Below are 12,475 nucleotides of genomic sequence, written 5' to 3'. Positions count from 1 at the left end.
CCTGAAATAGTGTAATTTTGGACAGTATCTTTCTTAAACTGCTGCTCTGTAATGGTACTGAATGCAGTCCAGCAGCGATGTTGACCTCCCCAAAATGGCGGCGCTGTTGACGTGCCTGGCTGGACCCAACGCGGCGTCTAGGTATGTATATCTATGGCTAAAATCCACGAGATTAGCTAGCATTAGCATCAGGTCACGCTCAGTGTTCTATCTAATGTTAGCCAGAAGAATCGCAAAAAGGCCCACAATAAATATTCTCAAAGTAGACTTTATCATCAGTGTTCAGCGTTTAGCTTCTAGCATTTAGCATGCGAATATAGCCACAGGACAGTAATGAAAACTAGCTCTTCTATTAGCCTCGTTTTTTAGTTTTCAAGCCTTGTTGAGCTGATTTCTCAAAAGTCTTGAACTAATTTACAGTGCAATTGGTCAATCAGTATTGGAAGCTTAATCTGGCTCTGAGAAAACAGCTCAACATTTTTGCCATTTTTTTCACTGGGAAACAAATATACAGCAGTTTTTAATGTAGTAGCTAATCGAGTGACGCGTTGCTGCAGCGGCTTTCTAACCATGATTCTAGTTAAAAAGTATAAATAAAGGGTTAAAAAATGTAACTTGTAATGAAAGGTTGCTGGCAATAACAGCAGTATTAGTAGCATTAAATTGTATATATTGCACAAAATTGTTAGTAAATAGTACTAAATAGAATAGAATATCATTATTATGAGTCCTTTTATACTTACTGTAAGTGCTTATTATTGTAAGTACTTTTATTTTTTTTCCTTAATTCTTCACTGATTTTATTATGTTTTCTGTAATAATGTCTCTTTACAAATGTCTTTTCAACCCCATCAGTATGAAAATTGCAAAAAAAAAAAAGTATTATTATTTGTATTATTATTATTATGATTTATAATCTTATATCATTGCTAGTCGGCCAAAGTAGGTTAACCAATGAGAAAAAACAAAAAAAAAACGACTGGCGCGAATTTAAGACCAATCGAAATGCGAGCAGTTTTATCATGACCCAATATAAAGGCGGTGGGCGGGGCGTGTGCGCGTATAGCCCCGCCCCCTCCGCTGCTCTGCAGTGCTGAGTGAAGAGCTGCGTCTGAGCTGGCAGACATGTGAGTACAGCATTACGGTTATTCTGTGTTTTAGGCGCGTTTAAAGTGCTGATTTTTAAATATGAGCTGTTTTTGTGCTTCATCTGGCCTTTATCTGTGCGAGTCCGTGTGAAGTGAGTGAAAATGTTCAGGCGTGGTCAGTTTCAACTGCCCTCCAGAAGGACCTTGTGAGGGTTTATCATCTCTGAAAGTGCATTTAATCTGTTTATTTGAGGTTTATGTGTCTTTATATGCCTATTTATGTCTATATAGGGCTTATACGTCTGTCTGAGGACTCAGGCTGGCAGGATCAGCCTCTTCTAGCCACTGAAGTATCTGCATTAGTGTCAACTTTCTCCGCACTGCAGCCTGTCCTGCATCACACCCACCCTGACAGACCACCTCTAATCCCTCATCCAGCAGCAGGGTTTAATCCCACTGGCTGGTTCTACTCAGACATTCTCACTCTCAAAAATTAGGCTTTACTAATGATTTTAATCATTTTCCAACATTGAGTCTAAGAAAACATGCATTTAACCACCCTGATGAAAAAGACCAGTAGAACCATTAGGATTAAAACCTGGTGGTTTTGCATTCCAATGGGAATTGGCTTTACCAATAGTGACTACTGGACACCTCAAGGAACCAGAAGACACTTTTAATGGTTTCTATAATTGTGTTTCAGTATTTCTCATTTTTTAATCGGTTTCTTTGCTGACAGTGGATTAAATGTGTAAAAGTGTTGTTTTTTGTGGTTAACTAGCTAATGGCGCGAGGACGTTAAAGGCCTTTTAACAGTAAAACAAATTTAAATAATGACATTTTTAGACCAGAGTTTCTGTTTATATGAGTGTAACATATCAAATGTAAAACATAAAATGTGCCATTACTTTTGCACAGGTCTCATTTTACGTTTAATTTTTACCCCAAAGTGTTAAATTCAGCAAATATTCAGTAATTATGCTTTAAATTGTGCTGAAGTGTCTCAGTAGAGGATGTGTTAATAACTTATTCACACTCAGACAATTAACAGCAACATGTATCTCATCACTGTCCAAAGAAAAGCATGTATCTCCATTTTTGTTGGTTTATTTTTCTACATCATTTCGACAGACCAGCTGTTCTTTACTTTGTGTGAAAATTTCATGATGAATGGACCAATAGAAATGCTCCAAAATCACATGGAATAAAATCCCTTTACATTAACTATTTTGGAGATATTTGTTTTGCTTTGGACAGTAATGATATTTGACCAGGGGCACCCAAACTTTTGCATACAACTATATATTTAACATCAAATGACCCAGAAGCCACAGCAGCGAAATCTACCCTCAGCTGTGTGAGTATTCAGTGAGTCAGTCTTTCCCTTTATTCCAGCTTCCATTCTTTTCAGGAGATTCACTTTCAGTTCCTCAAAGAATCTGCAGACTCACCTCGAAAGTTCAGTCTTAGAAGCTGGTTGATCATTTTCTGAAGTAATCAAACACATTCAGTGGTGTTGAGGTCTGGACTCTGGGGTGGTCAGTCCACTGTTCAGCTTCTTTGTTTGATTTGCAAATGTTCCTCTTAACTCCAGACAGGGGGCGCTGCAGAGTCTGGGATAATCTCAGAGTCATGATGATGCAGCAAAACTCTCTCTCTCTTCTCTCTGCCTTCGTGTCGTTGGTTCTGGTGGTGTTGGCTGAAAGCAGCGTTGGGTAAGATTAGTATTGATTATACTCAACTTATTTCTGAAAAGGTCTGTTTTAGAGCTGCGCGATATGGCAAAATGTAATATCACGATACTTCGGGAAGTTTTTTACGATACATGATGAGTCATGATATTTATTTTTTCTGACATCTGAGATGTTAGAACAGACAAAGTAGAGCCACATTTTAAAAATACCTTAAAAAATTATAAATCCAGTTATTTGTATTCAGCATTTTACACACTGTGCTGCACTAAATCCAGTGAAACAGGACTAATTGTGCTCTGTTTTTAATCAATCATGCAGTGGGGAATTGATTTTTAAGTACTGACAACATCCCTGATATGCTCAGGAAACCATACTGTGACGTATTTTGATGTAATTCATCACGATAACGATAAATAATGTCACGTTGCCCAGCTCTGTCTGTTTTTTATTGCAGGCCGAGTAACTCGAGCAGCAGCTACTGCACTGAGTCTAAAGAATGCCTGCAGTTTGATCTGGTCTGCAGGACGGAGGAGTATGAGGTGAGCTTTCTCTCTGAACTGTGAGAGGGACTGTCTTTATACCATAAGGCCATCAGTAGGATTAATTAAGCAAGAGATTGGTAGAAATGACGCAGGGTCACAGTTATCTTCACCCACTGAACGGCTGACGATACAGGCTTATCTGTTTATAACCATTACAGTCATTACACAGTGGCTGTTATTCTTTAAGTGCAACCATTAGACAACACATTAGGAGCTCAGTAGCCATGTGAATGGCTACATCATAGCCTGCTATTGCTGTGCTAGTTGCTGTACTAGTGATTCACATTTTTTTATGAACACCAAAACACCAAAACTTCATTCTAGAAGTTAATTTTATTAGAACTTCATTCTGGACATTAGTTTTATTAGAATTTCAAAAGTTTAGGAGCCTCTGGTCAAATGTCAAAATAGGAGTCATTAGGTCATCTCTCTCGCTCTCTTCCTCTCTCGGTGTAGGTGCGTCATTACTCTCCTACCCGCTGGGTTGCGACTGATGCTGAAGCTTATTTCATGGGTGTTGGAGCAGCCATGGCCTTCAGACGCCTCTACCAGTACATCACTGGGGCTAATGAAGGAGGTGGGTGTGTATGTTGTGGAAAGGCTTGTATGATCTTTGGAGAAATGCCTTTTGAAATAAATACCAGCTTAAGGTAGGGTCTTCCCTGATAGTTCTCTGACACTGATGGTCCCTTCTGCAACTCTGCCCCTCTGATGGTCCCCTCTGCAACCCTGCCCCTCTGATGGCCCAGTCTGCAGTCTTGCCCCTCTGATGGTCCCCTCTGCAACCCTGCCCCTCTGATGGTCCCCTCAGCAACCCTGTCCCTTTGCTGGCCCAGTCTGCAACCCTGCCACTCTGATGAATCGCTCTGCAACTCCATCCCTCTGATGGTCCCCTCTGCAGCCCTGCCCCTCTGATGGCCCAGTCTGCCGTCTTGCCCCTCTGATGGTCCCCTCTGCAGCCCTGCCCCTCTGATGGCCCAATCTGCAGTTTTGCCCCTCTAAAGGTCCCCTCTGCAACCCTGTCCCTTTGCTGGCCCAGTCTGCAACCCTGCCCCTTTGATGGTCCAGTCTGCTGTCTTGCCCCTCTGATAGTCCCCCCTGCAATCCTGCCACTTTGATAGTCCCCTCAGCAACCCTGCCCCTCTGATAGCCTAGTCTGCAACCCTGCCCCTCCAGTGGTCACCCTGCAACCCTGTCACTCCAGTGATTCCCTCTGCAACCACACCCCTCTGATGGTCCACTCTCAAACAAGCCCCTGATGGTTCCCTCTGTATCCTGCCCCCCTGATGGTCCCTTTTGCAACTCTGCCCCTCTGATGGTCCCCTCTGCAGCCCTGCCCCTCCGATGGTCACCCTGCAACCCTGTCACTTCAATAGTTCCCTCTGCAACCCCACCCCTCTGATGGTCCACTCTGTAACAAGCCCCTGATGGTCCCCTCTGTAGCCTGCCCCTCTGATGGTCCCCTCTGCAACCCTGCCCCTCTGATGGCCCAGTTTGCAACTGTGTCCCTCTGATGCTCACCCTACAATCCTGCCTCTCTGATGGCCAGTATGCAGTCCTGCCCCTCTGATTGTCCTATCCCCATCCCCATTCCCATCTCTATGATAGTTCTCCCAAGGAACCCTTTCCCTCTGATGGTTCTTACATGCAACTCCGCCCCTCTGATGGCCCACTTTGCAATGCCCTGCAAGCCCTTCACTCTGATGATCCTCCCTGTAACCCTTCCACTTCCACGCTTTTGTTTCCTCTGCAGCCCCACCCCACTAATGGTTCCCCTGCAACTCTGCCCCTCTAATGGTTCATTCTGTGACAGTGCCCCTTTGATTGTTCTCCCTGCACCCTTATTAGTTAGTAAAACATAAGGTTTAAGCAAGGTACATTTGAACATTTTTATTGTATATTACATTTGAATTTCATCTAAATTTGACTTACTCTCAGATCTCCCAGAAGTACGCCTGACACTGTATTTATCATTTGCCAAATCCAGAAGAAGTACAGGGAGGAAAACAAGGATCGCTATAATGCCTTGATTGACCTGATAACGGCTTTTGATATTACGGATTGAGCAATTCTTTGACAACTCTCCCCAAAATAAAGCTGTGTCTAACTACAATTTTACTGAATTAATGGTTGTTCTATCTTTGTTCTATAGATAGAAAATAGAGCTTATTGTCTAGCAGCTGCCTCCACCTGCTTAACTACATTTTAGCAATCTCTCATCTTTGTTGACTGTTTCTGCTGACTTGACTCCTGGACTTGATAAGGCCTCTTTGACCTTTGGTCAGCTGTACTTCAGTCTCTTTGAGAATAACAACCTAAAAAACATAATTAAAAATGACAGTATACCAAGCTGTGTGTCCTTCTGCACTGCCTTATGATGGTGAAGCCTAGACAGTACGTCGCTCCCCCATCAGGTGCCTGGAGCCGTTTCATATTTCAGGAAATATCTAACCTTGGCAGATCGCACCACCAATGTTGACATTCTACTAAAAATCAAAGACTATCATTAATCTTAGCAAAATGACACCTTTATTGCATGGGACATGTGATCCGGATGCACAAAGGATGTCTGTCACAAAAGGTCATCTATTGACTGGTATGGTTAATTATTGTCTGAGTGAAAATAAACTTAAGATAATTATATCTGTCAGTTTGCAAATAGCTGCTTTGCTGGCACTTTTTCTTACACGGTTGTGTTTGTTGCAGGTGTTGAGATAGAGATGACCGCTCCAGTCCTGGTTAAAGTTCCAGAAGAGACTCAGATGTGGGAGCCGGCCATTTACACCCTAAGCTTCCTGCTGCCTTCAGCTTTCCAACACAATCCACCCACACCGACCAGTGATAAGGTTAGAATCCTCACAGACAGCAGTATCAGTCAAACAAATATGTAATTTACATACATTACAAGTCAAAATAAAAGACCACTCAGTGTGTGTGTGTATATATATATATATATATATGTATATATATATATATGTATATATATATACATATGTGTGTATATATATATATATATATATATATATATATACACATATATATATATATGTGTATATGTATATACACACACATGCAATGCTAACTTCCCTTCTAAGATATCTTCAAGGTTTAAAAGTAAACATTAATTGTGAAGTTAATGCCTGAACTTCTAAACATTTTAAATGCTTTAAATGACATTTTCAGTGTATGCCTTTTGTGTGATTTTTGTTTTTGTTTTGTGTCCCAGCTGTATTTTACCGATATGCCAGAAATGAACGTGTATGTGAGGAGTTATGGAGGCTGGATGCTCTCAATCACCTCTAGACTTCACGCTCATCTTCTGACCAAGGAGCTAAACAGAGTTGGTGCTAATTATAACCACACACACCACTACGCTGTTGGCTACGACAGGTATCACACATATGCAAAGTCAATGCCAACTACAACCACAAGAACTGCTATGCTGTGGATTATGACATTTATATACAAAATAACTGTAATGGAAAAATGAAATGTAAAATATATAAGTGATGCACAGAAAATTCTTGGTCGAAACTGAGATTCAGAACACAATTGGCCAAAAATGGAAACCAAAAACAAGAAAAAGCTGCCAACAAATAAAAAGAGTTTACATAAAATACACTGAAGGCATGTAGAGTACTGACCATCCAAGACAGTGAACTCCATTATTGATAGTTACTCTTTGCTCTTTGGTTTGTGAATGTTTATCTTTTGATAAAATGAGTGTACAGATGGCGTCGGCATGCTTGCAGGGAGAAGTTGATGCATCTTGAGAATCGTAATACTTCTCATGAACAGTGGTTATAAATCTCGTGTCTAAATTTTCTCGCAGAAGTTGTGAAAGTTACATGAGGCTGTTACTATCAGTGTTGATCTGCTGCTCAAACTGGTTGAACAAATCTGTGCTGACCAGTGCAGGAGAGCGAAGAAAACATGTGCATCTCTAGTAAATGGTATGTTTGTGTGTGTGTGTTTCTGTGTGTGTGTGTGTGTGTGTGTGTGTAGTCCTCTTAAACTCTTAAACAGACATAATGAGGTGTGGTACGTGGCGGAGGACGAGCCCGTGTGCAGTGGAGCAACTCAGAAACCCACCCAGAACCCGACTGCTACTGATAAACCTAATGATGCTGCTTTTACTGCCTCTGATAAAACTGCTACGGCTACTAATACAGATACTTCTGTTGCCAGTAATGCTACCACCACTGCTACTAGCCCTGCTACTACCACTGCTACCACCACTGATGCTAGCCCTGCTTCTATCACTGCTACTAGCTCTGCTACTATCACTGCTACTGGCCCTGCTCCTACTGCTGCTACTAGCGCTGCTCCTACCACTGCTACTAGCACTGCTCCTACTAGTGCTGCTCCTACCACTGCCACCAGTGATACGACTGTTACTGCTGCTGCTTAACCAGGTAACACACCAAAGCCACAACACCTTCATCTAAACACAATTTATCTCTAACACTGACTGCCATAATACAACGTACACACTCACTGGTCATTTTATTAGGTTAATCTAATTGTCTATTGTATTTTAAACTGTAGAAATCTACAGTTACAGTTGGTATTTTTCTGTACATTTGTTTTGTATTGCAAAATTCGTACATAATAGTAATTACATAGTTAATTGCACTTTGTTACATACACTGTGCAGGTAAATTTGAGTCCTCCAAGGTACAAATACCGTAAATGTACCCTCAAAGGTATGATGTGGTCCTTTAAGCACAAGGGACCTAAATTCATCTTTCTAAATTAAAGAGGAATTCCAACATGTTTTAAAAAAATCTGAAGAATTCAGTCCTTGAGATGTGAAAAGTGGTTGATTGTGAAGACTCAGATTTCTTTAGTGTTGGTGACCAGGGGTCGCCATGACTACAACACAAATATAACCATTTTATTTACTATCCAAAACCACCAGTGAACCTACATGTGTCTTCTGAGCTATGATGGAAAATAGTGGAAAATCTGAAATATGTTTCCTTTGGGGACTGTTTTGCCCCCTTTCTGGATTGGGCACTTGTCCTGGCGGCAGGGCTTGTGTGGTCTTGGGATCTTCAGAGCTAAGTCGTCTGGAGCAGTGTGCTCCTGGTTGGGTCTCCCAAGGCGAACAGGTCTGGAGTGAAGAAAATCCCCCATGAATAAGGGACACAAGAGATTGTGTATCCTGCCCGGGAGAGGGTTACTGGGACTCCCCAAGCCAGGTCTGGGAGTAGTGTTCCTTGGCGAGTGCCTCGTGGCCGAGCAGCCCACGTAACCAGGTGAGGCAACAAGGGGGAACTATGTGGGCCCACCACCTGCAAGGTCCAGCATGGGGGACTGGTGCAGTGCCGTATAGGCGGTTGGAGATGGCATGGAGGTCCTTGGCGGCATGGACCCCTATGGTGGAAAATGGCTCTTCGCATGTAGAACATAACCTCACTGGGGGGCAGGAGCCAGAGCTTGTGCAGCAGGTTGAGAGGCACCGACTAGATGTAGCTGGGCTCACCACCACGCACAGTGTCGGCTCTGGAACCAAACTCCTTGATAGGGATTTGTCCCTCTCTTACTCAGGAGTTGCAGGGTGAGAGGCGCCGGGCGGGTGTGGGGATACTCACGAGTCCCCGGCTGGCTGCTGTGCAGTTGGAGTTTGTCCCGGTGGATGAGAGGGTCGCCTCAATGCGAATTAAAATTGCAGGGAGGAAAACCCTGATTGTTGTGTGTGCTTATGCACCAAACAACAGTTCTGAGGATTCAGCCTTGTGAGCGAGTGGGTGGGGTTCTGGAAAGGGCCCTTCCTACACACTCCATAGTCCTGCTGGGAGACTTCAGTGCTCATATTGACAATGAAACCTGGAAAGGGGTGATTGGGAAGAATGGCCTGCCTGATCTAAACTCCAATGGTGAATTGTTATCGGATCTCTGTGCTAGTGATGGATTGTCCATAATGAGCAACAAATTTGAACACAAGAACGTTCATAAGTGTACTTGGTACCAGAGCTCCTTGGGTGAAAGGTCAGTAGTCAACATTGTTGTCGTTTCATCTGACTTGGAACCATATGTTCTGGAGAGAGGAGGAGCATATTCTTTTGCACATATATTTTTTTTATCAACCTAAAAAAATAGAAGTTCAAAGGAATATGGTACAATTAGGTTCTCTATTTAAAGGTACTGAAGACGTTCGCTTGAGGGTACCACCTCAGATACAGCGTTTTTTCTGAGAGTGTAGCGAATTACATTTTCATTTGAGTTACATTCTGACACGTTTGAGTCAAAAACAGCAAAAATGTAAAGGATGTTTTTTCTTACCACAAAAAATCCTGTACACATAATAACAACTTCATCATTAAATATCATCTCATCTACTTACAGACACAAATGTATTCTGGATTGAAAGTGCAGAATCTGCACTTTCCACTTAATTTATCTGCTCGTCTTAGTGAGCTATGAAGGAGAAATAATTCAACAAACTTAAAGAAGTGTTTTAAGGTGGACAGTGGGGTCCGATAGTCTGAGACCACATCCTTTTCTAGTTTAATACAAACCTTTTCATTACAAATGATATCATCTCACTCTGTACACCTAGAAGAGTTTAAAAAAAAGCATTGGAGAGAAAAATTCCCAAGTGGAAAATGTTCCCACCTCATTGTGTTTTGACAGATGACTTATCAAATTGGGATAGATACATGGATAAAGAGCATAAACACAGAAAAAAAGCACCTCACTACACACAGTAGACACACATATGCAAGCAGTCTCATATTCTTCCATATAATCTCTCCTTTTCTTTCTTTCTGTTTCATTCTGACTCTTCCTTCTCAAAGCACTGAAGAGGAGAAGAAGAAGAGACGACTGAAGAAAGGCCAACAGGAAGCGTGCATGTATTTATATGTGAAAGAATCAGGGTGCGATGTTGCTAACAGTGTGACCAAAACAGGATATTCAGTACTGATAAATTAACCCTTTTAATCACAATAATTCTGGTTCCACTCAGTAGAGGATCCTCTTTAGTCTGGCCACTGCTTTCACTAGCTTATTAGCCTCTAAAGACAATGTTATAAGGGTGGATGATATGAGATTTATCAATATTACTATAGTTTTCACCACAGTTTCTGCGTTTTTAGTGGATACTGTCAGAACTCAGCGCACATATGATTAAAACGGGGTTTATAAGAGGCGTAGCTGTCGAAGGTTTGTGAATATCGGCAGGAGTTTAAATCCTGACAGTGCCGCGATTCTACAAGAGTTTTTTGAAGGTTACCTACATAGAGACACATCTTAGTAACACATGCATAGCACTGAATACCGCATTTACAAAGCAGTCCTTGAGTATGTTTGAACAGCTTCATAGTGTTTTATAAAGAAAATGACATTGAATTGACATAAGAGGCCTCAAAGTAAAGTGACCTACATTTCTTCCATTTATAACACTGTTATGAAGCATCATTTCCAAGTAATGCGAACGATGATGCTTTACAGTAGGGCATGTTCATAGTTCTACATAAGCTCATCATGACAAAGTTACATAAACATTTATAATGGTTTATTCCAGCAGTCGTTGTCCATAATAAAGCTTTTGTCAACTTTGACGTCAAGTTGACATAACACCTGTGTCAGGCGGTTATGCCAACATTGGGGTGTCATGACACTTTTGAGTGAAATGACGCTGTACATTATAAAAGCTGATTTTGTAGCTTAGTGTATATCACAGTGACACAGTGCTATTGTGACTTAAATCTTATAAATGGTAAAAGGAAACACTCTTGGGCCCATTTCTTATTTTCACCCCTACCCCTTGTTTTCGAGTGTTGCCCCTTGGAACTGAGTTACAGGGTAGTTGCTGAAATCTTCCCTCTGAAATGGGACCCTCAAAAAAAAAGAGCATCACTTCATTAACAGCTACCAGCGCTGCTCTGTAGGCGACCCTGCCAGTCTGCAGTGACAGCAGAGGAGGGTAAAGTTTAGCTCCTCACTGCTGGGCTTTAGTTACATTTAGGGTATCATATGACTTCAAAGAGGGGGGCAATTATTTATTATCACCCACCCCTAATTCTTCAGTGATATGAAGCTGAAGTCAGATATTTTCCAGCTTCTTGTTTTTTCCCGTTCCACCTTAAATGGAGCAGCAGTTACATTCTGGCATTTCAGGCATCAGAACAGGACTATTTAAGGTGGAACGGGAAAGTTAGCTAGCTAGCTACCGAGATATTGGCATGCTATTAGCAATTTGTTATGCTTGTTATGAAGAAAAGGACCAAAATACACTGAAACGACATTAAACTAAGATAATATAATGGTTATTGTAATTTTTTAACAGAAAATTCTCACATTTGTGGGTTTCTTTGGTCTCTTGTTCTCCATCTTTCCGGTTTTTCTTTTTTTCTCATATCACTCTGTTTGGAGCCTCTGAAACACCTCCATTTGGAGGACCATGTAGCCCCAACACTTCACCCTACCCCTCTATCTCAACAAGAATCGGGACACCCTACTCCTAGATGAGAACGTGCAAAACAAAGGGGTAAGGGCTGAGTGGTAGGGGCGAGGGGTGAAATGGGATTGGGCCATGATCTAAGGACCAAAGAAAATGCTTACTTTTGTTCAACCAGCCTGACTTGGCGAGCTGTCATATTAGGAGTGGGCAATATGACGATATTATTTTATCTCGTTATCGTAAAAAATAGATCACAACACTTTTCTGAGCATATCGCAGATATCATCAGTATTTAAAGAACACAGGATAACTACAAATTTTATTACAAAGTGAGCAAAATTAGGCCTGTTCCATTGGATTTAGTACAGCAGAGTTTGTGAAACGTTGAATAAGAATCTGTGTAGTTTTAGGTTTATTATTATTATTATTATTGTAATATTTTATATGTGGCACTGCAGGATCTTTTTTTCTGTTCCAATTTATTAAATCTCAGAAAAACTAAATATTGTGAGGCATATCATGTATCATGAAAATGTCTGGAAGTGTCTTTATGTAATATTATATTATGTAATATTATCGCCATATAATATTTTGCCATATTGCCCACCCATATGTTATATTATTAGCATTATGTCACTTTGACACACACTGAGCTACAAAATCTACATCATTGCACCCCAGAAAGTGTCAAGACAACCTAACGTCACCTGACAAATGTTACGTCAACTTGACATCAAAGCT

The 12,475-nt window shown here is 41.4% G+C and overlaps 1 protein-coding gene across 1 annotated transcript; it reads left to right on the top strand.

Annotated features, from left to right (window-relative positions):
• Nucleotides 1-1,084: 1,084 nt before the first annotated feature.
• Nucleotides 1,085-11,197, top strand: soul5l (heme-binding protein soul5, like). Its single transcript, XM_036557853.1, has 8 exons — nt 1,085-1,127; nt 2,683-2,803; nt 3,237-3,321; nt 3,781-3,901; nt 6,031-6,170; nt 6,551-6,714; nt 7,330-7,739; nt 10,128-11,197. Exons 2-7 carry the CDS (start codon nt 2,721-2,723, stop codon nt 7,733-7,735), a joined length of 999 nt encoding a protein of 332 aa, XP_036413746.1. The 5' UTR covers nt 1,085-1,127; nt 2,683-2,720; the 3' UTR covers nt 7,736-7,739; nt 10,128-11,197.
• The last annotated feature ends 1,278 nt before the right edge of the window (nt 11,198-12,475 follow it).

The sequence above is a fragment of the Colossoma macropomum genome, unplaced genomic scaffold (assembly GCF_904425465.1).
Source record: "Colossoma macropomum unplaced genomic scaffold, Colossoma_macropomum, whole genome shotgun sequence".
Lineage (NCBI taxonomy): Eukaryota > Metazoa > Chordata > Actinopteri > Characiformes > Serrasalmidae > Colossoma > Colossoma macropomum.
The sequence above is the reverse complement of the archived record's forward strand: the minus strand, read 5'-3'. Positions and strand labels throughout refer to the sequence as shown.